General features: G+C 52.2%; 1 protein-coding gene across 4 annotated transcripts in view; it reads left to right on the forward strand.

Annotated features, from left to right (window-relative positions):
- MAP7D1 (MAP7 domain containing 1) overlaps positions 1–21374 on the forward strand; it is a 34970-nt gene extending 13596 nt beyond the window's left edge. The window contains exons 2-18 of one of the 4 annotated variants that reach the window (XM_040469317.1): positions 775–1125; positions 1326–1394; positions 2459–2622; positions 3352–3466; positions 4909–5019; positions 6172–6294; positions 6391–6557; positions 6660–6802; positions 7334–7662; positions 7948–8125; positions 8213–8351; positions 8489–8593; positions 8866–8919; positions 9092–9134; positions 9237–9327; positions 9449–9642; positions 9811–11367. In XM_040469317.1, coding sequence (XP_040325251.1) covers positions 775–1125; positions 1326–1394; positions 2459–2622; positions 3352–3466; positions 4909–5019; positions 6172–6294; positions 6391–6557; positions 6660–6802; positions 7334–7662; positions 7948–8125; positions 8213–8351; positions 8489–8593; positions 8866–8919; positions 9092–9134; positions 9237–9327; positions 9449–9642; positions 9811–9821 — 2387 coding nt within the window. In that variant the 3' untranslated portion in view covers positions 9822–11367. Of the gene's footprint in view, positions 1–774; positions 1126–1325; positions 1395–2458; positions 2623–3351; positions 3467–4908; positions 5020–6171; positions 6558–6659; positions 6803–7333; positions 7663–7947; positions 8126–8212; positions 8352–8488; positions 8613–8865; positions 8920–9091; positions 9135–9236; positions 9328–9448; positions 9643–9810; positions 11368–21362 lie in introns of those variants that run through there. The other 3 variants (XM_040469312.1, XM_040469322.1, XM_040469330.1) reach the window with 3 other exon arrangements.
- The last annotated feature ends 2315 nt before the right edge of the window (positions 21375–23689 follow it).

Raw genomic sequence — 23689 nt, forward strand, 5'->3', positions numbered from 1 at the left:
AGCTGAAGTCAGACGCTCAACTGACTGAGCCGCCCTGAAATACTATTATCTTAAAAGAAGAAATCTATGTGTGTTTGGGAAAGGAAAAAAAGATTACAAAGTGAAAGTAGCTGGTTGCCCCGCCCCCACATTGGGGCTTTAGCAACATGGCCTCCCACTTGTGCCCAGACTCATGGCCTTCCTCTTGGCCAGTCCCCTGTGCCCAGCACTGGCACTGTGTGTACCAGGCCTTGGGTTGGGCACCGTGACCCCGAAGTGAAGCAGAAAGAGGCGGGAGGCAGATGTGACCATTTGGTGCACCAACGAGTGCTACCAACTTTCTCTTAGTTTTTCCAGTACACCCTGCTCCCTCCTGCTCCTTTGCAAATACTCTTTTCTTTGCCAGAACCCTCTCCCCTTGGCTTTGCCAACTCCAGGTCACCCTTTAGCTCTTGGCTTGGTTGTTACTTCTTCAGGAAGCCCCCTAAATGCAGGTTAACCATCTCTGCTGGGTTACCCTCCAACATAGTACTTACTTATTCTATGCTCTAATTGCCTAGCTATTTATCTGTCTACCTGCTAGAAGGTAGGTTCCACGGAGGCAGGGACCATGGCTGTTTTCTCAGCACGATATCATTAGTATCTGGACCAGGGCCTGGTACACAGAAGGAACGCAATAAACATGTTGCGTGAATGAATGAGGAGTCAACTTGGACGAGGGAGAGAGCTCCGTGTTGGACTGAGGGCACGGCTGTGCTATCTCACTCTCTCTCTCCTCTTGTGTTGGTCTTCCAGCTGTGGCAGCCAGGACCCCCCCAGAGCCAAGACCTTCTCCTGAAGGTGACCCCTCCCCACCGCCGCCACCACCACCGATGTCAACCCTGGTCCCTGACACTCCCCCAGACACCCCACCTGCCATGAAGAGTGCCGCTAGCTCTAAGCAGCTCCCACTGGAACCAGAGAGCCCCACAGGGCCAGTGGGGCCTAGATCAGCCCCCCAGCAGGAAGAATCCCCTTCCTCAGAAGGGAAGAGCAGGGGACCCACCCCACCAGCCACAGGCCCCCGGGATTCCAGACCTCCTCGAAGGAGCAGCCAGCCATCCCCGACGGCGGTGCAAGCCTCTGACAGCCCTCCCACCAGGCAAGGTATGTATGATGTGCCCAGTCCTGGGCCCAACTCCTTGGCTCGGGCTTCCAGGCACGGATGATGCCACTGGACGGAATCTCCTGGGCCCAGGAGGAGATGGGGAACAAGGTGGGGATGAGGCCTGGGGGAGGGCCCTGAGGCTGACTCCCCATTTGGGGGGAGCCTCTGACCTAAGTCTGTTCTCATTCCCTTGTCTAAGATGTAAAGAAGGCAGGAGAGAGACACAAGCTGGCAAAGGAGCGGCGAGAAGAACGAGCCAAGTACCTGGGTGAGTGTTGGGGAAGCGTCATCATCCCCACCATCCTCGCCATCAGCCTCTTATCCACAGCACTAACACTTCTGAATGCTTCATTACGGGCACTGTGCTAAGAGCAGTACGTGCATTATCTCATTATCTCAGTGGGTCTCTCGGCCCTTCCTGAGGATGGGAAAACAGAGGCTCAGAGAGGTGAAATCATTTTCCTCAGCTGCACAACTAGTAGAATACCTGATATTCAGACCCAGAAGCCTGACCTCACCCTCAATCCCGTGCTCTTTTTTTTTTTTTTAATTTATTCATTTTGAGAGGTGGGGGAAGGGGCAGAGAGAGAGGGAGAGAAAGAATCCAAAGGAGGCTCCATGTGATAGGCATAGAGCCCTACATGGGGCTTGATCTCACGACTGTGAGATCGTGTGACCTGAGCTGGAATTAAGAGTTGGAAGCTTAGGGGCGCCTGGATGGCTCAGTCGGTTGGGCAACCGACTTCGGCTCAGGTCATGATCTCGCGGTCTGTGAGTTCGAGCCCCGTGTCGGGCTCTGTGCTGACAGCTCAGAGCCTGGAGCCTGTTTCAGATTCTGTGTCTTCCTCTCTCTCTGACCTTCCCCCATTGATGCTCTGTCTCTCTCTGTCTCTAAAATGAATAAACGTTAAAAAAAAAAAGAGTTGGAAGCTTAACCAACCGAGCCACCCAGGCCGCCCTCAGTCCCGTGCTCTTAATCACAATTCATGAAAATATGTCCAGCAGCTCCAAAGGCAGACAGGCCCTAAGGAACTCATTTCTCCTTTAGCGCTGAGAGACCGTGAGGCCAATGGGGGAGAAAGAGACCTTCCATCAGGGAAATCTTGCTTCTGAGACCTGAGCCTGCCTTCAGAAAGCCCTTCAGTTTGGTGGGGGTGGGGGGTGGGGAGCCTGGGGGCAGAGGCGTCTCCCCTCCCAAGCAGGCAGGAGAAAGACCCACCCGGGGACACAGTAACCGGGAAGGCCACCCAGTTGGAGGAGACAGGCTTGGCCTGACTGCAGCAGAACCTCTCACCCCCCCACCCTCCCCCCGCCGGGGCTCCTTTCCCACAGCGGCCAAGAAAGCAGTGTGGCTGGAGAAGGAGGAGAAGGCCAAGGCGTTGCGGGAGAAGCAGCTCCAGGAGCGCCGCCGGAGGCTGGAGGAGCAGAGGCTCAAAGCCGAGCAACGCCGCGCGGCCCTCGAGGAGCGGCAGCGGCAGAAGCTGGAGAAAAACAAGGTGCGTGCGTGCTGACTTCTGGCCGGGCACGCAGGGCCTGTGTACACGTGTGTGTGTCCACACATCCGTGTTCATGCCTCTGTGTCATCCGTGCCCACACGGTGATGCCTGTGTTCGTATCTGCCGTCATGTCCCTGAGCGCACAATCTGGGCACCCGTGCGGCCGCAGACGCGCTTGGTTCTGTGCATGCTGGGGTGGGCACCTGTAACAGTATGCTGTCAGTGCGAGTGTCTGTGTGTGTGTCCCGTGTGTGCGTGTATGCAGAGGCGTGTCTATGTGAGTGTGCTGAGTTCCAGGACATGAGGAGCGCCCTGGCTTGTGCACTGGTGAGGAAAGGAAGGAAAAGGTGGCCCGGTCTTGCCAGGGGGCCCTCAGGCTAAAGGGAAAACATAGTCCCAAGGTCAGGACCCTCAGTGCCAGGGGAGACACGGCCCTCCCTGGGAGCCCCAGGGCAGGGGAAGTCCCACCCCATCCTCAGAGAAACAGCTCATACATCCAGGAAATGACTCAAGAACAGTGAAAAGCTCCCCAAGAACAAGTTGGAAGGGATCTGTTACAAATGGCCTTTAATCATAGCAAGCATTCAGTAACCTTGGTTACCTGCAATGAGTCAGGGAAAACTTCTTGGGTGGGGGAGGCTTTGTCACAGGCGAGAGAAGGGGCCTTTCTCCCAGGTATGATGGGTGATTCTGAGCCCAGACCTCTCTCCTCTCCCCTCTCCCCACCAGGAGCGCTATGAAGCGGCCATCCAGAGGTCAGTGAAGAAGACATGGGCCGAAATCCGGCAGCAGCGCTGGTCCTGGGCAGGAGCCCTGCACCACAGCTCCCCAGGACATAAGACCAGTGAGTGGGCTGGAGGGCCTAGTGAGTGGGTGGGTGGGGCTGGGGCCTGATGAGTGGGGACAGGGACCAGCGTTGGTGCCAGGGGCTGGCAGCACCCTGCAGCAGGTATGCCTTGCTTCACACGACCTGTGTCTTCTCGAATGACCTTGTAAACCAAATTGTCCCTTCCCGAGGACTTCTGCTATCAAGTCAGAGGTGAATTCTCTTCATTTGGTTTGCTCTTCAAACCTCTGTCACTTTAGATTAGCCTTCTTTGCTCCCATTATTACTATCGGTTGATGATACAGAAAAGAACACTTGAATGCCTTGCAGACACTGGGTATTTAAGAAAACTACCACCCCCTTGTGTACCTGTCTTGGGCGGCAGATTTGTGTTTCTGAGTTTTCTTCATGTCGGGCCATCAGGATTGGGGTCTGATTCTTTGCTGGCATGTATGTACCACCGTGTTTGAATGTCTTTATTTAACAGCAGAGTCCAGTATTTCCAGCTGTGGACCTTCTGGTGTATGTGCTCGTGGATATGTGTGTGTTGTACGTCAAAATATGCGTCTGTTTGTTTGCCTTGGTGTGTTTATGGCCTTGTGTACCTCAGTGAGGGCTCCCAAGTCAGACGGAACTGGGTTAGGATCCCAGCTCTGGCACTTGCGGTGTGACCTCTAACATCTCGATGTCACTTTCTTCGCCTGTAAGATGGGGATAACGATACTACTTGCCTCCGAGGTTGTAGGTAGATGTTTGGGAGGATCAAGTGAGGTAACATGTGTGTGGTGCCCAGCACAGTGCCTGGTACATGGTAAGCATCCAACAAACGTTAGCTGTTACGAATACCGTGATTCAGTTGCTTCGATGTGTTTGTGCCTGTGTGCATCTGGGTCCGACCCACTATCTGTCCGTGTTTGTGTTTCTGTATCTGTGCATGTCTGCACACACATGTGCATGTGGAAGTGTACCTTTCACTCTACACGCCCCTGCATGTCTTTGTCTTTGTGTGCCCGTGTGAACGTGTGGATTTGTGCGAGTGACTGTGACTCGGGGTTCTTCTGTTTAGGAATGTCTGCATTTGTCCCGGTACGTGGGTGTGGTAGCCATAGCGCCTTGGCAGGGCAGTGCCAGCAAGCGCCGTCACCGGGTGGCTGTGGGGGAGGGGTTGCAGCGCCCAGCCCCAGGGAATGGCTTCCTGGCCAGGAAGGCTATAGTTTCTCTAGTTCTGCTCCGTCCCCTTCCTCTGTTCCTTCTCCATTGGCTCCCCCAATCCAGGTTGTCTCTGGTCACCTATCCCCCATCCCCTCCTCCCAGAGCCAAGTCCGCCTTCTCCTCCCCTTCCTAGCCTGCCCACTCTTCCCTCTCCCACCCTGCCCGCGGAGCATCCTGCATGGAAGGCCTCAGTGCCCCCCCTGGCTCCTGTCCGGCCCGGCCCTAATGCCGTGTCTTTTCCCCTCCAGGTGGGAGCAGGTGCTCCGTGTCGGCAGTAAACCTGCCTAAACACGTGGACTCTATAATCAACAAGCGGCTCTCAAAGTCCTCTGCCACGCTCTGGAACTCCCCCAGTAGAAGTAAGAGAAGGCCCAGCCCTCCTCCCTCCAGAGCCCCTTGTAGCCCCCACCAAGCCTCTTCCAGAGCTCAGCAAGAACCCCAGATCCCAGGAGCCCTCACATGCTCCAGGTCTCCATCCCCATTCTACCCCACCCAGGGCTCTGCACCCCTCAGGAGAGCCGGGTGTATGGGTCTGGACCCTGAGGACAGAGATGTGCCCTGCAGGGGAGGAGAACAGAGACAAAGAGCAGTGTCCCAGCAGACAGCAGGCCTGGCTGGGGCCTCAAGAGCAGGTGGAGGTGGGGGTGGGGGTGGTGTTGGGGGTAGGGGTGGAGAGTGGGAATGGGCAGGCAACCTCATCTCCAACCACAGCCAGCTGGCCTCGGCCCGCCTTAGGCAGGTGGCCTTGCCCCCAAGTACCAGACTAGCCTGGGTGCTGTGTGTGCAGAGCGGGCCCCTTATTCTGGCTCTACCCTGGGGGGCCCAAACGACCCCGCCCTCTCTGCCTTCAGAGCCCTAGCCATGGCCTCAGCTGGCTCCAGAGTTGTGGGCAACTAGGGTGGCATGGCCCCTGTGTTCCTACCATGCCCTGGTGCTCATATGTGAAGGGGCCATGGTAGGAGTTATTTATAAGTTTCTCCAGCTTTTATTTGGTTGTTCTGTTGCCTAGCAACCAAATCAGCTGCTGTACCAACTCCACCTGACTGAGGCTTAAAAATAACCCAGCAGCTGAGGGGACAGAGCAGGGTGGCCCAGGCCAGCCAAGTCCCCTAGCAGTCTCTCTCTGGCATGGGACACCCCTCAGTCAGGAGCACAAGGACCCTCACTGTCCCCCATCCATGGAGCCATGCAACCCCAGCCAGCCCTCTGATAACAGGAGGTGCAGGGTGCTACAGTGGGACGCAGGAGTGGGCAGGGTCTGTCACCTAGGGAAAGTGGTAGAGGGGGCCCTCAAGCCATGCAGGGCATTGCCCTGGGAAGCATCTTGTTGCCTGGGTCTGCAGTGAAGGTCAGGCCCCAGGGCAGACAAATGTGGCTCCACCGGACTGGGGTGAGGGTCCTGGGGAAGCCTCTCTGGGCTTAGCAGGGGGATGGCACCTGACAGTTCCCTGCGCTTCTGCCTCCCTGCTGCGACCCCCAGCGGTAACCCGCTTCTGGCATTCTCCCTCTAGATCGCAGCCTGCAGCTCAGCGCGTGGGAGAGCAGCATCGTGGACCGTCTGATGACACCCACCCTCTCCTTCCTGGCACGGAGTCGCAGTGCGGTCACACTGCCCCGCAACGGCCGGGATCAGGGTAGGGGCAGCGGCCCTGGGAGAGCCCCCACGAGGGGCGGGGCAGGGGCCAGATTCGCTCGTGGGCCGCGCCCCGACCGCACTCATCCCTCTGCAGCCGTGCCCGTGTGCCCGCGCTCGGCCTCCGCCAGCCCCCTCACGCCGCCGAGCAGCGCCCCCCGAAGCGTGCACCGCTGCGCCCCAGCTGGGGAGCGCGGGGAGCGCCGCAAGCCCAGCGCCGGGGGCAGCCCGGCCCAGGTCCGCCGCCGGCCTGAAGCCTCGCCGGTGAGTGGGCGGCACGCAGGGGTGGGGCTGGGAGCCGGCCAGGCCGGGGGAGCGCGGCGCCGTCAACTTCTGCTCCCCGCTCTCCTTCCCCCTCCTTATCAGGTGCAGAAAAAGGAGAAGAAGGACAAGGAGCGGGAAAATGAGAAGGAGAAGAGTGCCCTGGCCCGGGAGCGCAGCCTCAAGAAGCGCCAGTCACTGCCTGCGTCTCCACGCCCACGCCTCTCTGCCGGCAACGCCGAGCTCAGGTGGGCGCGCACAGTGCTGCCTGCACATCACCAGGCCATCCATCCATCCATCCATCCATCCATTCACAAATATTTGTTGGGCACCCACTCCTAAAGTGAAAATGAAAGCTCTTTGAGGGCAGATTTATTCTGTTTTGTACGAGTGTTTGGATGACTGAAGCACCTAGAACAGTGCCTGGCATTTGGTAAGCAGTCAACAAATACCTGCTGAATGAATGAATTGGACCCGCCAGGTACTGTTCTGAGGGCTGAGGACACATTGATGAGCCAAACCAGGGCTGGTTCTTGCTCTTTTCAATCTTCCTGGCCATTGGTGAGACAGACAGTAAAGACTCACAAATGAGAATGTGATCATGAACTGGGATATGCTCTAAAAGGAAATAATCTGGTTCTGTGAGAGCATATAAGGTGGGCAGGGCTGAGCCAGCCCTGTGGGGAGAGGGGGATACTTCCTTGAGGAAATGACATGCTCAGAGGGTGTGTAAGTGTGTGGCTGCTGTGCTCAGGGCCTAACTTTTCCTTTTCTCTCAGTCCCAAAGGCAAGGCTCGGCCATCCTCTCCCTCCACATCCTGGCACAGGCCTGCCTCTCCCTGCCCCAGCCCAGGGCCAGGTCACGCTCTGCCCCCCAAACCACCGTCCCCTCGGGGCACCACTGCATCACCCAAGGGGCGGGTTCGGAGGAAGGACGAGGCCAAGGAGAGCCTCAGTTCGGCAGGACCTGTGGACAAGAACCAGAACAAGGGCAAGACCGGTGACGAAAAGGAGCCAGCAGCCCCTGCCTCACCAGCTCCCTCACCTGTGCCCTCCCCCACCCCAGCCCAGCCCCAGAAGGAGCAGCCCACAGCCGACATCCCTGCAGGTGGGTTGCCAGGGAAGCCAACTTTGTCTGTGAGGCTGAGGTGGTCAGAGATATGGGCCCAGGGGTGCCTGGGGACTGGGTGTTGGCAGACAGGCAGAGGAGGCTCTTGCCCTCAGCAGGTCTAGGCCCAGAACACAGGCCAGAGAGGAGAACCACACCACTCTGAGTTGATGGCAGAAGTTGGGTGGGTGGGTCTCCCTGAGGTCCAGGAAGCAGGGGCATGCAGTGGTGATGGAGGTGCCTGAGCTGGTATGTGCTGACTCCTGGTCCTGGATCCCACTCCAGATACTGCTGTCCTGACCTCACCCCCAGCCCCTGCTCCACCAGCGACCCCTAGCAAACCCATGGCGGGCACCACAGACCGAGAAGAGGCCACTCGACTCCTGGCTGAGAAGCGGCGCCAAGCACGGGAGCAGCGGGAGCGCGAGGAACAGGAGCGGAGGCTGCAAGCAGAAAGGGACAAGTGAGTCAACCCATGGGGACTGAAGGGGCCCTTATGGAGGCTGTGAAAGAAGCGCAGGACGGAACCCGAGTTTCCTCTGTCCCTCAGGCGCATGCGAGAAGAGCAGCTGGCGCGGGAGGCCGAGGCTCGGGCCGAGAGGGAGGCAGAGGCCCGGAGGCGGGAGGAGCAGGAGGCCCGAGAGAAGGCGCAAGCAGAGCAGGAGGAGCAGGAACGGCTGCAGAAGCAGGTGCCCCCGCGGGCCGGCTGGCTGGCGGGCGGGCGGTGCGGGGCTGGGTGTGGGCGCCTCCTGGTGGCGGGCTGGGGGGCTGGCCCGGAGGGAAGGCTGGAGTCCAGCTGCTTAAAGCTCGCGGGAACCTTGGGCAGAAGGAAGAGGCTGAAGCTCGGTCCCGGGAAGAAGCGGAGCGGCAGCGTCTGGAGCGGGAAAAGCACTTCCAGCGGGAGGAGCAGGAGCGGCAAGAGCGCAAAAAGGTCTGCAGAGCCGTGCTGTGTGCTTATGTGGGCGGGGCCATGCTCTGTGCTGGGTTCTGGCTTCAGTTACTGGGACAGTGGAGGCTGGGGGAGTGGGCCCTGCCTTGGGCTTGTAAAGGGTAGACCAAGAAGCAGGTGGGGTGAGTTCTGGTTCCTTGCCTGGAAAGGACTGGTATGAGCTGGAAGGGCCCTGACAGGACGAGGGGCTGGCTGGTGGGAGGTTTAGGAATAGGGCAGCACTTGGGTCTAACTGGTGTGGGGCGTCCCAACAGCGTCTGGAGGAGATCATGAAGAGGACTCGGAAGTCAGAAGCTGCTGAAACCAAGGTCAGGATTCCCCAAAGGCAGTGCTGGCAGCGGGGGAGGAGGGCGGTGGGTTTAGGAAAAGAGGTTGGGGGTGGGGCGCCCTCAGGGTCTGGGCCGGGAAAGCGAATTCAGCACCTCAGTCCCTTGGGGCCAGATATCCCTTGAGTCTGACTGCTCTTCCAATTCAAAGCAGAAGCTGGACAGAAAGGAGGCAAAAGCCAACAATTTCAGCCCAGGTAAATGCCCTGTTCCTCTCATCTCTGTCCCCTTGGCCACCCATCCTCAAACTTCCTGCTCTCCCCAGCCCCTAACTGATGGGCATTCCTTCCCTGTGATAGACCCTGTGAAAGCCGGGGAGGCTCGGCCCTCAGGGCTGCAGAAGGAGGCAGTGCAGAAAGAGGAGCTGGCCCCCCAGGAGCCTCAGTGGAGGTATCTGCTACGATCTGGATCCTGGAGGCCCTGGGCAGGGAGGCAGGATGACACTGGGGCTGTGGGGTGCCCGAGTGGTCCTGGGGTGGGAGGTGCCTGAGTGTTGGCCCTGCATCCACAGCCTGCCAAGCAAAGAGTCACCAGGATCCCTGGTGAACGGCCTGCAGCCTCTCCCTGCACACCAGGAGAATGGCTTCTCCCCTAAGGGGCCCTCTGGGGACAAGAGCCTGGGCCGAACGCCAGAGACACTCCTGCCCTTCGCTGAGGCAGAAGCTTTCCTCAAGAAAGCTGTGGTACAGCCCCCACAGGTCACAGGTAGGGATCCCCGACTTTTCTCCCAGCAGCCTTCCTCAGACTCCCCAGCCCTGCCCTTTCTTCCAGCTCTGCCCCAGGCCCTCTCACGCTCCTCCCTGAAGACCCCCAGACATCTGGGCTAGGAGGCCTGGTTTGCCTTGACTGTTTCCCCTCCTGCCTTTCCCTCAGAAGTCCTTTAAGGGGTCGCCTTGGATCCAGGCATAGCTATGAGGGCTCCTCTGCATCATCTACCAGGACGTCTGGAAGAGAAAGAGACAGAACAAAGCCGGAAGTGGCCTGGGCCCCTTGGGGTGGGTCCTCTGTTATTTTTAACCTGCACCTTATAGACTGATGTCTCTTTGGCTGGAGCCAGGCCCTGCCCCTCAGTGCATTCGTGTGCTCGCACGTGCGGACACCCCCCTCCCATACACACACATACACTCACAGCCTCTCTGGCCACCTCCCTTGGGGAAGGGCCGCCTGTAGTATTTGCCTTGGTTTGGTGGGGTACAGTGGATGTGAATACTGTAAATAGCTTGTGCTCAGACTCCTCTGCGTGGAGGGGGCGGGTGCAGGAGGCAGACCCTCCCAAGACTCCCTGGGGTGATCTTCCTCTCTCTATTTAACTGTAACTGAGGGGGAACCCAGGGCTGGGGCTGGGGGGGGGGCACCTTGGGCCACAGAATACTGGTTGCTTTAGGGGTACCCATGCCCCCTGCCCTCGCCTGGAATCAGTGTTATTGCATCTGATCAAACTTCTCCAGAAATAAAGTGAGAATAATTCTGCCAGTCCTGTCTATCCTTGGGGCTGGCGGTGGGTGGGAGCAGGTGCCTCCTGCATTCTCAGAACTTTAGGAGCCAGGGCCTGGCGATATCCACCCCTGGGTACCAGTCCTAGACCTCCTGCCTGTAGTCTCCATCTTGTCACAAATTCATCCATTTAACACATATGGTTCCAGGCAGTGGACTACATGCTAGGGATCCAGTACAGGAAAAGACGTAGCCTCTGTTCTCATGGAGTTTACAGTCTAGCAGGTGAGTGTCATGGACACTGAGTTGCCTATGCAACATCCATTCCCATTGCCCGAACAGAAATGATTTCGTTCAGGTGGCCATCTTCCTCCTGGATCCTCCCACCCCCCACCTCTGTGCTTCGTTAGAGATAGATCCCAGGCCCAGGTGTGAATCATGATTGTAATGAGCTGAAAATGGTGGTCCCAAACCCCTCATGAATGACTGGTTTAGGTACGGGCATGTGACACAATTGTGGCTGGCAGATATAAAGAAAAGTCTCTTGGGCTTCTAGGAGAAAAACAACGAGGACCTCCCAGTGTCCCCACCTCCTCATGTTCATACCCTGTGTAATCCCTTCCCATGTTGTGCCAGGGCTGGGTGACCAACTGAATACAGCAGAAGTGATGGCGTGTCATACGAGAGGTTAGGTCATATAAGACACGGCAGCTTCTGTCGTGGTCGCCCCTTGCTCTTGGACCCACTCTGGAGGGAGTGGCTGCTACAGTGCAAACAGCCTGAGAGGTCCGCATGCCAGGGGACCAAAGCCCCCCTGCCAACGGCCACATGCCAACAGCTTCTCCAGCCTCAGTCAAGCCTTCAGATGACTTCAGCCCTGGCCAACAGCTTGACAATAACCTCGTGAGAGACCCTCTGCCAGAACCAACAAGCTAAGCCATTCCTGGGTTTCTAACCCGTAGAAACTGTGAGATAATAAATATCATTTTAGACTGCTCAGTTTTGTGAGGATTCATTACACGGTAATCGTTAACTAAGACACATAACAAGGGGAAAACTCAGTATGATATGAAGTCCGACTGTGATGCCTGGAGTTGCCGCATCCATCCTGCTGACCAACCTGAGTACAAAGCCAACATCAAGGGTGGCAGAGCAGGGAGATGGGGAGAACCTAGGTCCTTGAGAAGACCACTGAGTTAACCAACCCCAAATCCAGTCCTACCACTGGACAACTTATTGTTTATGCCAACACAATCAGATTTTCCGTTTGATGTAATCAAAAGCTTCTAACTCTTCTAGGGACACAGACAATAAATGTAAAACGCATTTCTATTTCAACGAAGGAAATGAACTGGATGAAAGGCTGAGTGATACCAGGGAAACTTACTCAGATAAGGTGTCTTCTAAAGAAGCAGCATTTAGACTCGACCTGAAGGTTGAGGAGGAGCCAGCCATGTGAAAAAGAACAGGGAGAAGAGTTGCAGGTGGAGGGATCAGGATGCTGACAGCCCTAGAGGACTAGGGGCACAGGATCAGGGTTGCTGGGCGGTGTGAGCGATGGGGAGGGCTGGGGGCGCCACATCTCAGGTATTGGGGATCAGGAACTGCAAGGACGCCAGGACAGGACTAACAGCTTCTAGGCCCTCTCCTGGGAGAGAGATCCTTTGCATACATCTCCAAGCCCCCAGCCTAAGCCCCAGCTCATATTCACACCTGGGCAGAGGCACCAACATTTTCCAAGCAGCAGTACCCTCTGAATACTTTTTTTTTTTTTAATGAAGAAAGCAGTATTTACTTATTTTATTTTTTTAATGTTTATTTTTGTGAGTGAGAGACAGAGCGTAAGCAGGGGATGGGCAGAGACAGAGGCACACACAGAATCCGAAGCAGGCTCCAGGCTCTGAGCTGTCAGCACAGAGCGTGACGTGGGGCTTGAGCCCACAAACCGTGAGATCATGACCTGAGCCAAACACTTAACCAACTGAGCCACCCAGGCACACTCCCCCTGCCCGCGCCCCGCCCCCCCCCCCCCCCCCCCGGAATACTCTTGCAGAAGAATCATTTATTCACTCCTTTATTCAGTATATTGTGGAGCACCAGCTAAGCACCAGAGGGATATGATAGTAAGCAAAAACCAGACATGGAAACTCCTGGTGGGGAGGGTGGGTATTAACCAAATACACAAATCTAAAAATAGGAAATGCAGTCAGTGCTAGGAAGGTAGAATAGAGGGAGCAACTACAGCCTGTAACAGAGGAACCCTTAGGTTGAAGGTTGGATAAGATATCCCTGAATAAACGGTGTTTAATCTGAGATCTGGTAGGTGAGTAGGCGTTGACTGGGCAAAGTCAACAACGTGGAGAAAGGAAAGAAGAGAGAAGCACTTCCCAGACAAACGGAAAAGCATGTGCAAAGGCCCTGCATGGAAAGGAGAAGTATCTGGAGTATTGTAAGCAGATCTGAAGGAGTCTGTTTTTACTCACCACTAAGTCCTCAGGCCTGGGACAATAGGCACTCAATCAATATTTGCTGAATTAAGAAAGGTCTGTTGAGAAGGTGGTGTCTGGTTTGAGGTGAGCCAGACCATGCAAGTCCTTGTAAGGCTGTGTTCAGGAGTTTGGATTTTATCTCGAGGGCCATGGGAGGCTGTAAAATGGGGTGGGAAGGGTGACATGGTCAGCCTGGCATTTTTATTAGACCACTCTGGCTCTTGGTTGGGAAACCGGTAGAGGCTTGATTGTAAACTGGGAAACCGCTGAAGAAGTGATTGCTGAGGTCCAGAGAGGAGACAATAGAGGCTTAGGCTCAGGAAATAGAGATCGGGAGAAATATGCCACACTAATTTGCTTATTTATTCAAGAAACATTGAGCACCTGGTATGTGCCCAGGCATATAGGTGCTGGAGACTTCCAGTGAGTGAAAATTGACACGGTCTTTATCTTCATGAAATTTAGAGTCTAATGGAAAAAAACAGACCTTAATTACATAATATTGCAAACAAATCAACAAATTACAGCTATGACAAATATGTGAAGAAGTATGTGGTGCTAGGAGAGTCAACAGTAGGGGATCTGACCTGGCCAGGGAGGTCAAGGAGAGTGTCCCTGAGAAAGCAATGCTGGAGCCTCTATCTGAAGGAGTAGGAGTTAACAAGGCAGAAAGGTGGGTTTCCAGGCAGAAGCAGAAACAGCATGTGCAAAGGCCCTGTGACGAGCACGGCCTTTGTACAGGCCGTAGTTGGAACAAAGAGAGTGAGAGGGAGGGTAGTGCCAGAGAGGTAGGAAGGACCAGGCCAAGCAGGACCCTATGTGCCATGCTAAGAATTTGGTCTTTATTGCAAAAGCACTAGAAGCGATGGAAAGATTTCAGCAGGTGGGTGGCCTGATCAGATTGACAACCTGGAAAGATTACCAGGGCTACCACCTAGAGAAGGGATGGAGCGGAGAGGGGGCGTAGAGAGACAGTAGTGAGTCCAGACAAGAACATAAACTCCGATAAGAAATGACCGGCAATTAGCCAGTGAGTGGTGGGAACCCAGACACAAGAGGAGAAAAACCGGGTTGGCCATGGGGAAGGTGAAAGAAAGTGTCAAGGATGATTCTAAGCTTTCCAGGTCAAACAACCAGATGGATACTGGTCTATTAATCAAGAGAGGGAACTCGGGAAGAGAGCCAGGTGTAGGGGGATAGATCATGAGTTTGACCTGGAAGTCAGTGCATAACCATTTCTTGTACAGGTCTGGCGCTCAAGGGGATGGGTCTGATCCCACAGGCTGTGGGGGAGGAGCGAGGAGGGAGGGAGGGAAGTGTGGAGGGGAAGTTCCAGGGACGAAGCAGTGTTCAGAAGCCTGGGGATTGGAGCCTCTGACACCTCAGGGCTCTTCCGGGCAAGTCCTGGGGCAGGGCGGGCTTTAGAAGAACGGGCCCAGGCTGCAGGGAGGCTGGCCCCCTGGTCTATTTCCTGGTTTCCCGTCGGAGACTTAGGAATGTCCGGTCTGCTCCAGGCCCTGAGCGAGCCTGAGAATAGAGGGGGAGGCAGCGGCCCTCCGCTCAGGAGACCCCTCCCTTTCTCCAACTGGGCCAGACAAGGCAAAGCCAGAAGGAGGCAACGAATGCCCTTCCCACCGCGTCCTTCCATCCCAGCCGCCAACGCTCCGGAACTCCTGCTCCCTTACAAAACTGCCCCCAACACACTACCCTTTCTTTACCGGGACTCCCCAGTTCCACAGCATCGGTCCGGGTGGGCCTCCTTCAAAGGAGCAGTCCCTGCACCCCAACACCGGCCCCGGCTTCCCAAGGAACGGGCATCTGGCGCCCCCTCCCGGTGAAACGGGCACATTGGCAAACTGGGTGACGTCGGAGCTGCCCCGCCTGGACGCAGGGCTGTGGTGGGTTCCTGGCTGAGAGGTCAGTAAGTGTATGTCCAGAGCTGGCCACTGAGTCACTCTGTAGCCGTGAGCAATTTCTCCAGGCTCTGTGAGCTTCCATTTCTCACCTGCTAATTAGGGTTAGTGATGTGAGGAATAGAATAAAAGAATTTTGTTAGTTGCAAGGCCCCCTCCACACCTTGAGGGAGCTTGACACCCTGGGGCAGCTCCACACCACCTCCTGGGTACCACCAGCCCCTTCCTGAAAGCACTTAACTTGGAGACAGACATGTTAGACATATCCTGATGTGGCCAGAACCTAGAGCACTCACTGATTCAGAGGGTCCAGTTCTTATTTCCAGGGTGCTCAGCCTAGAATTGGGGACATGTAATACAATGTAAGAGGTCACTGACAGAACCGGCACAGGGTCCTGTGGGAATAGAATGGAGAAATACTTAATCCAGATTCAAAGGGGGAGAGAATGTCAGGGGGAGTTTCCTGGGAGGGTCCTTTAAATTAAGGACTGAAAAACTAAATGCCTCCAAAGGGCAGCCCCCGGGCATTCAGCTCAGGTCCACAGTTGCCAGGTGGAATTGGACCCCGGTGTTGTTGGGGGTGGCCTACCAAGTGTAGGATGATGGTAGGGGTCTTCCCTACCCAGGTGTGATCAATAAAGATGCATTGTCTGTAGAGAATTTAAGAGCCAGAATTAAAATGGCTAAAAATGGGTCAGCTTTTTATTTTTACCATCCATCAGCAATATTAAACAATGTCAGTTAGGGGCACCTGAGTGGCTCAGTCAGTTAAGCGTCTGACTTTGGCTCAGGTCATGATCTCACGGTTGGTTCCTGAGTTCGAGCCCTGCTGCACTGACCGTGACAGCCTGCATGGGATTCTGTCTCTCCCCGCCCCTCCCCTGCTTACATACTTTCTCTTTCTGACAATAAATAAACTTAAAAAAAAAGAATAATATTGGGGCGCCTGGGTGACTCAGTCAGTTAAGTATCTGACTTCTGCTCAGGTCATGATCTTGTGGTCCCTGGGTTGGAGCCTTGCCTCGGCCTCTGTGCTGACAGCTCAGATCATGGAGCCTGCTTCGGATTCTGTTTCTCCCTCTCTGCCCCTCCCCCACTCATGTGCACGCTGTCTTCCTCTCTCTCTCTCTCCCTCTCTCAAAATTAAATAAACATTAAAACAATTTAAACAATGTCAGTTAAAAAAAATGCTTCTCCCTAAAAAAAAAAAAAAAAGCTTCTCCCTGAAAAAAAGTTTATTGGTTTAAGTTCTAAATAGTTACTACAGATACTGTTGAGTTTATTAATATATATGCTTGTTTCAGATTAGCACAATGTATTACTTACCTTTGAATAAACATTGTGTTCCACCTGGAAGTTAATTAGGAGAAATCTCACCTAAACTGTCACCTCTTGACACACACAGATTTCAGATAATGCACATTCATTGTGATATCGCTCAAGCGTGCTGTGGGCTCAATAGGTGTCTTCAACTCTATGACACTACATATTTCTGAGTTGAAACAGTAGTTTCAGAAAGAACAATGACATAATCATTGTAAAGGCAAAGAAACAGACTTGAGTTACTTAAATCCTGTCGTTTTATGTGAACACTTGAGCTAATAACGTGTGTGTGTATATATATATATTTGTATATATATGCTTTTTGAAAATATTTTCTTAAATTTTCTTTTAAAGTTTATGTATTTATTTGGGGGGCAGGGGAAGAAAGAGAGAATCCCAAGCAGGCCCCATGCTCAGCTTGGAGCCCAATGCAGGGCTTGATCCCACGATCACGAAATCATGACCTGAACCAAAATCAAGAATTGCAGGCTTAACTGACTAGCCACCTATGTGCCCCTAAAGATTTTATTTTAAAGTGATCTCTACACCTGACATGGGGCTCAAATTCACAACCCTGAGATCAAGAGTCACACACTCTACCGAGTGACCCAGCCAGTCACCCTTAAACTTGTATATATAACATTAAAACTCAACAATAAACAGAATTTTGTGTTTAAAATTAAAACAGTGGGAACTGTAAGGTATCATATTTTTATTTGGAAAGTGCAAATTTACTCAAACATGAAATGTCTTGCCACACTTAATATTATAAAAGTTAAAGTTATCCTTTTTGTTAATATTTTTTCAATTTTTTTTATTGTGGCAAAGTATACATAACAACATTTACTTTTTTTTTTTTTTTTTTTAAGTAGGCTTCATGCCCAATACAGAGCCCAACACAGGGCTTGAACTCACAGCCCTGAGATCAAGACCTGAGCTGAAATCAAGAGCTGGAAACTTAATCAACTGAATCACCCAGGCGCCCCTAAAATTTACCATTTTTTAAGTGTATAGTTCTATGGCATTGAGTACATTCACTGTGCAGCTATCACTAACACTCATCTCTAGAACTGTTCATCTTCCCAAACTGATGTTTTATACCCATTAACAGGATGATAGTTAACTCCCCATTCCTTCTCCACCCAGTTCCCGGCAACCACCATTCTATTTTCTGCCTCTATGAATTTGAATACTCTAGGTACCTCATCTAAGTGGAATCGTGCGTGTACTTCTCCTTTTGTGACTGGCTTATTTCACTTACCATGATGTTTTCAAGGTTCACCCATGTTGTAACATGTGTCAGAATTCTGTTCCTTGTTAGGGCTGAATCATGTTCCATTGCATGCTACATTTTGTCATCCATTTATCTGTTGATGGACATTTGGATTGTTTCCACCTTAGGCTACTGTGAATAAGGCCACTATGAACATGGGTGTACAAATAGCTGTTCAAGTCCCTGCTTTCAGTTGTTTCGGGCATGTACCCAGGCGTGGAATTGCTGGATCATATGGCCATTCTATGTTTAATTTTTACAAGGAACGGCCATACTGTTTGCCATAGCACCTGTACGACTTTATATTCCCACCAGCAATATGCAAGGGTTCCAATTTCTGCACTTCCTCACCAACACTTTTCTGTTTTGTTTGTTTAATGACATCATCCTAACGGGTGTGAGGTTGTTTCTCATTGTACTTTCAATTTGCATTAGTGAGAATCAACATCTTTTCATGTGCTTATTGGCCATTTGTATATCTTCTTTGGAGAAATGTCTATTCAAGTTCTTTGCCCATTTATTTTTGTTGTTGTTGTTGTTGTTTATTTATTTACGGGGGGGAGGCAGAGAGAGAAGGAGGGAGAGACTCTCAAGCAAGCAGAGCCTGACGCAGGGCTCAATCCCACAAACCATGAGATCATGACCTGAGCTGAAATCAAGAGTCCTCCACTTAATAGACTGAGTCACCCAGGCATGCCTCTTTGCCCATTTATTAATTGGGGGTTTTGTTGTTGCTGAGTTATAGGAGTTCTTCATAGAGTGTGGATATTACCCACTGATCAGATATGTGATTTACAATTATTTTCTCCCATTCTTTGGTTTGTCTTTTCAGTCTGCTGATTTTGATGGAGTCTAATTTATCAATTTTTTCTTTTGTTGATTGTGTTTTGGTGTCATATTCAAAGAAATAATTGTCAAATCCAATGTCATGAAATCTTTCCTCTGCGTTTTCTTCTAAGGGTTTATAGTGCTAATACATACGTTCAGGCCTTTGACTCGTTTCGAGTTGAATTTTGTATGGCGATTCATTTTTAAAAATGAAAACACTAAGCATTTCAAAGAAAATTTAAGAGCAGGACTCAGCCCCTGGGCTTTAGAGGCTCATATTCCTCAGGGTTGATTAACTGCCCTTCTCACTCCCTATCCTGAAGTTGATCTGACCCACTTCTGGGGCTCAAGCAACTGTCTAGGTGAGAGGCTGTATGGTGTGGTGAAAATCATGGATTCTGACTGGATTGCTGGGGTTTGAACCTCCCTCTGTTATTTAGTAGTTGTGCGACCTTGGTTATAGTACCTAACTCTTCTCCCCTCATCTGTAAAATGACAAGAGTGAAGACACGTATCTCACGAGGTTGTTGGGAGGAATCAATAAGTTAGTGCGTGTAAAGAACTTAGAAAAGTGTCTGACACTTGCTAAGTACTCAATGAAGATAGAATTTTTATTGTTATCTTTATGCCGATGGCTCCCAAACACCAACCTCCAGTCCAGACTTCTTTCCCAAGGTTGACAGCCTGTATATCTGTCTGCTGGCCATCCTGGCTTGGGCGTTTTGCAAGGACCACCAATTCAACAAGTCCAAAAGTGAACTCAGAAACCCTATCCTAGAGAACATCCCCAGGATCCAACAGTCTGCAAAACCAGAAGATACCTCAGAAGTCACTCCTCACACCACCGCCTCACCTCTAAATATGTCTGACTCTGCCACCAGTGCCGTCACACTAGCCCAGGCCATCCTGGAGAGGATAGCAAGGCTTCTCCTCCAGTCTAGTCTCTGCCCAGCAGCCATAAATCCACCCCCACACTTCTGTGCTTCAAGCCCTCCCAGGCCTCCTTGTCCTCAGGATAAGATGCACAGCTGTGTAGAGTGGCATCCTTGGGGTTTGTCACCCTGGGGCCCTCACATTCTTCCTCTCTTCTCTGTGTTCCCATTACCTCGCTTTTGTGATTCTCCTTGGCCTTTGCATGAACTGTTTCTTTGGCCTGGGATACTCTCCCCTGCCCACTCCCAGTCTCCCCCCATCAAGGTTGGCTGATGATTGTCCAACTCTCTTTTTTTCATTTTTCATTTTATTTATTTGAGAGAGAGAGAGAGAGAAAGAGAGAATCCTGAGTTGGCTCCATGCTCAGTGCGGAGTGCGATCGATGCGGGGGCTGGATCCCACAACCCTGGGATCATGACCTGATCCGAAATCAAGAGTCAGAGGCTCAACCCACTGAGCCACCCAGGTGCCCCCGTTGAACTCTTAAATACCACTTTTTTGAGGCTCCTGGGTGGCTCAGTCGGTTAAGCAACTGGCTCTTGATTTTGGCTTAGGTCATGATCTCGCAGTTCATGAGTACAAGCCCCATGTCCAACTCTGCACTGTCAGTGCTTGGGATTCTCTCTCTCCTTCTCTCTCTGCCCCTCCCTGTTCTTGCTGGTGTGCTTGATCTTTCTCTCTTTCAAAATAAATAAATTAAGGGGCGCCTGGGTGGCGCAGTCGGTTAAGCGTCCGACTTCAGCCAGGTCACGATCTCGCGGTCCAGGAGTTCGAGCCCCGCGTCGGGCTCTGGGCTGATGGCTCAGAGCCTGGAGCCTGTTTCCGATTCTGTGTCTCCCTCTCTCTCTGCCCCTCCCCTGTTCATGCTCTGTCTCTCTCTGTCCCAAAAATAAATAAACGTTGGAAAAAAAAAAAAAGCGGTAAAAAAAAAAAGAAAAAATAAATAAATTAATTAATTAAAAAAAAAAAGATACCACTTTTCCCAGGAGGCCTCCTTTGACCCCAGAGCTCTGTACCTACCCTAGCACAACAAATGCTTTATTGTAACTATTTGTCTATTTTTTAATGTTTATTTATTTTTGAGAGAGAGAGAGAGAGAGAGAGGGAGGGAGGGAGAGATGAAGCGTGAGCAGGGGAGGGGAAGAGAGAGAGGGAGACACAGAATCCGAAGCCGGTTCCAGGCTGTGAGCTGTCAGCACAGAGTCCAACATGGGGCTTGAGCTCACAGACTGCGAGATCGTGACCTGAGCCGAAGTTGGACGCTTAACCGACTGAGCCACCCAGGCGCCCCCCCAATGTTTATTTTTGAGAGAGAGAGAGAGAGAAAGAGAGAGAGCAGTGGAGGGGCAGAGAGAGAGGGAGACAGAGGATCCGAAGCAGGCTCTGTGCTGACAACAGAGAGCTTGACACGGGGCTCGAACTCACAAACTGTGAGATCATGACCTGAGCCGAAGCCAGACACTTAACCGACCGAGCCACCCAGGTGCCCCTATTTTTTTTTTTTTTTAAGATTTTATTTTTAAGTAATCTCTACACCCAATAGGGGGCTTGAACTCACAACCCCGAGGTCAAATATCACATGCCTCACCAACTGAGCCAGCCAGGCACCCCAACTGTTTGTCTATTGAATGCTCCTCTGCCAGAACCTGAGTCACAAGAGCAGGAACATTTCAGTTCTGTCCTTCCCAGGCCCCAGTGCCTGGCACACACTAGATGCTGTCTGTGTACAATAAGTGTCTGACACAGAGAAACATGAGCCAGAGCGTGCAGGCCAGAACAGTTGGGGGAGCGAGAGAGGGAGACTAATAGGCAGGTCGTGTTTCACACTGGTGCAGCGTGAGACAGGAAAGAATGTTGCCAAGTGTCCCAGAAGCTGGACGGGAATCAGGCACTGAGTGCCTTGTATTCCGATTAGCTGGGACGTTTCTTCTTTCTCCTATTGCATGGAAAACTCACGGAAGGGTTTTAAGTTGGGAGGTAACATAACTGGAGGTGAAAATACCAGCCAACCACAGGATGGAGGCAGGTGGACAAGACTGGAGGCAGGAAGTTATGAGGCTGTGGCCATAAGATGTCTCTGGAGGGAAACTGAGGAAGGGAACTGGATGGCCAAGGGGCACGGGCGGAAGAGACATTTCACTGCATGTTCTTTGTACCTGTGGAAAATTTGAAGCATGTGAGTGTACTACTTGGTCAAAAAATCATTTAAAATTTTTTTTTTATGTTAGAGAGAGGGAGAGAGTGAGTAGGGTACAGGGGCAGAGCAAGACAGAGAGAGAGAGAGAGACAGAGAGAGGGAGGATCCCAAGCAGGCTCCACACTCAGTGCGGAGTCCAATGCAGGGCTCGATCCCGTGACCCTGGGATCATGACCTGAGCTGAAATCAAGAGTCGGATGTTCAACCGACTGAGCCACCCAAGTGCCCATCAGAAAGTCATTTTAAAGACTGAACATCAAAAAAAAAAAAAAAAAAAAAAAAAGACTGAACATCTACTCGAGACATGATGTCTATAACATTTGACTTTTTTGTATTATAAACCAATGTTGACCCCTTAAAGTAGATGAGATGATATATAAAAGTAAAAATAATAAAAAATAGGATCCCCTATGTTTCTTCTACCTGAAAGTGAGTAGTGATAGAAACCCTCCCTGTGTCCCCACCCAAAGCTGCTGAACGATAATCTGGATGAGGGCTATGGGAGAGGCCTAGCCCTTGGTGGGATAGCTGGAGTGAACAAATCAAAATACAGGACCCCCGTTAAAGTAGAATTTCAGACAAACAATGGATAATTGTTCAGTATAAGTATATTCTAAATATGACATGGGACATACATTTAAAAAGTCTTTATTGTTCCCTGAAATTTAAATTTTCCTGGATTTTATCTGGCAACCCTATACCCTGGCCTTTCTTCTCTCTCAGCCCATACTACTGGTCCTTCTGCCAATTTTTATTTTAAATCCTCATCTGAATGATTTTTACTTAAAAGCCATTCAAATTTATTTTACTTATTTATTTATTTATTTATTTATTTTATTTTATTTATTTTTATTTATTTTTTTAACGTTTATTTACTTTTGGGACAGAGAGAGACAGAGCATGAACGGGGGAGGGGCAGAGAGAGGGAGACACAGAATCAGAAACAGGCTCCAGGCTCTGAGCCATCAGCCCAGAGCCCGACGCGGGGCTCGAACTCACGGACCGCGAGATCGTGACCTGGCTGAAGTCGGACGCTTAACCGACTGCGCCACCCAGGCGCCCCTTTTACTTATTTATTTAAAAAATTTTTAAAACGTTTATTTATTTTTGAGAGAAAGAGACATAGAGAGAAAGAGACAGAGAACGAGCAGATGAGGGGCAGAGAGAGGGACGCAGGATCTGAAGCAGGCTCCAGGCTCTGAGCTGTCAGCACAGAGCCTGATGTGGGGCTCAAACCCACAAACTGTGAGATCATGACCTGAGCCAAAGTCAGATGTTTAATCGACTGAGCCACCTAGGTGCCCCTCAAATCTGTTTTAAAAATTGCCACCAGACTTTTCTGCAGGGTCTCTGGCCTCACACAATGCTGCCCCTGGCTTCACTGGCCCAGCACACAGCAGACCCCAGCATACCTGGTGTCTGCCGAGTGAGGTGAGTGGAGAAAGCAGGTCAGGCAGTTCTGGCCAGGCCCTGAGGACTGGTCCTGGTGATGGGCACTGGTAATTGAGCCTGGATACTGGGCACTGGGTTTCAAGCACAGGGTATCATGTCCTGGCTCTGAGTGCTGGACTCTGGGTCTTGGAAACCAGGACCAGGGAGAAGGCCAGGAGTTCTTGGTCACTGGGCAAAGGGAACTTCAGCTCAGCAGCAGTTGTGAGCCTGGTGTCCCTTACTGTCTAGGGTGGGGCTGGGGATGAGGAGCTGCCCAGCCCCCAGCTGTTTTGTAACAGCTGCTGGACCAGGCTAGACGGGAAATTTAAGGAGCTGGGGGTGGGGTAGGGAAAAAGGGATCAGTGGACAGGGCAAGGCCACTTGGGCAGACTGACTTAGGTCCCAGGCCCGAGGGTGAGAGCGGGCTGGAGCTCCAGATCTCTCAGAGACACAGAGGGGCCCTAGGAGCAAAAACAAGATGGGTGGTAGGGAGAGTGGGAACTTTTAGGCTCCCCTGTCTGTCCACCCACCCTCTTTGCCAGCCTCCTGGCTCAGCTCCCAGGCCAAGGCAGCTGGAGTGATTAGTGTGGGCCGAGGGAGTAGGAATGCCAGAGGCTTGTCTCATGTCTCAGAACACGGGGATCCAGCAGAGCAGATGGCACAACTGAGATGAGAAAGAGTGGCCATGAGATAAGAAGAGATAAACAGGGCGGACACCAGAGACAGACCAGAGTAGCAGGGCGAGACACAGAGTGAGAGACTCAACTCTACATAGAGAAATTGGTGGTGGAGGGACGCATCGACAGACCTTCTCCCTGTCTCTTCCTAAGCCCTGCCAGGTCTGAGTGTCTCGCCTCTGTGTCCTCTATCCCTAGGTTTCTCAACCTCAGTCCTGTTGATGTTTGGGGCAGGACAGTTCTCTGAGAGTCGG

Source organism: Herpailurus yagouaroundi, unplaced genomic scaffold, assembly GCF_014898765.1.
Source record: "Herpailurus yagouaroundi ecotype Mexico unplaced genomic scaffold, PumYag 77, whole genome shotgun sequence".
Lineage (NCBI taxonomy): Eukaryota > Metazoa > Chordata > Mammalia > Carnivora > Felidae > Herpailurus > Herpailurus yagouaroundi.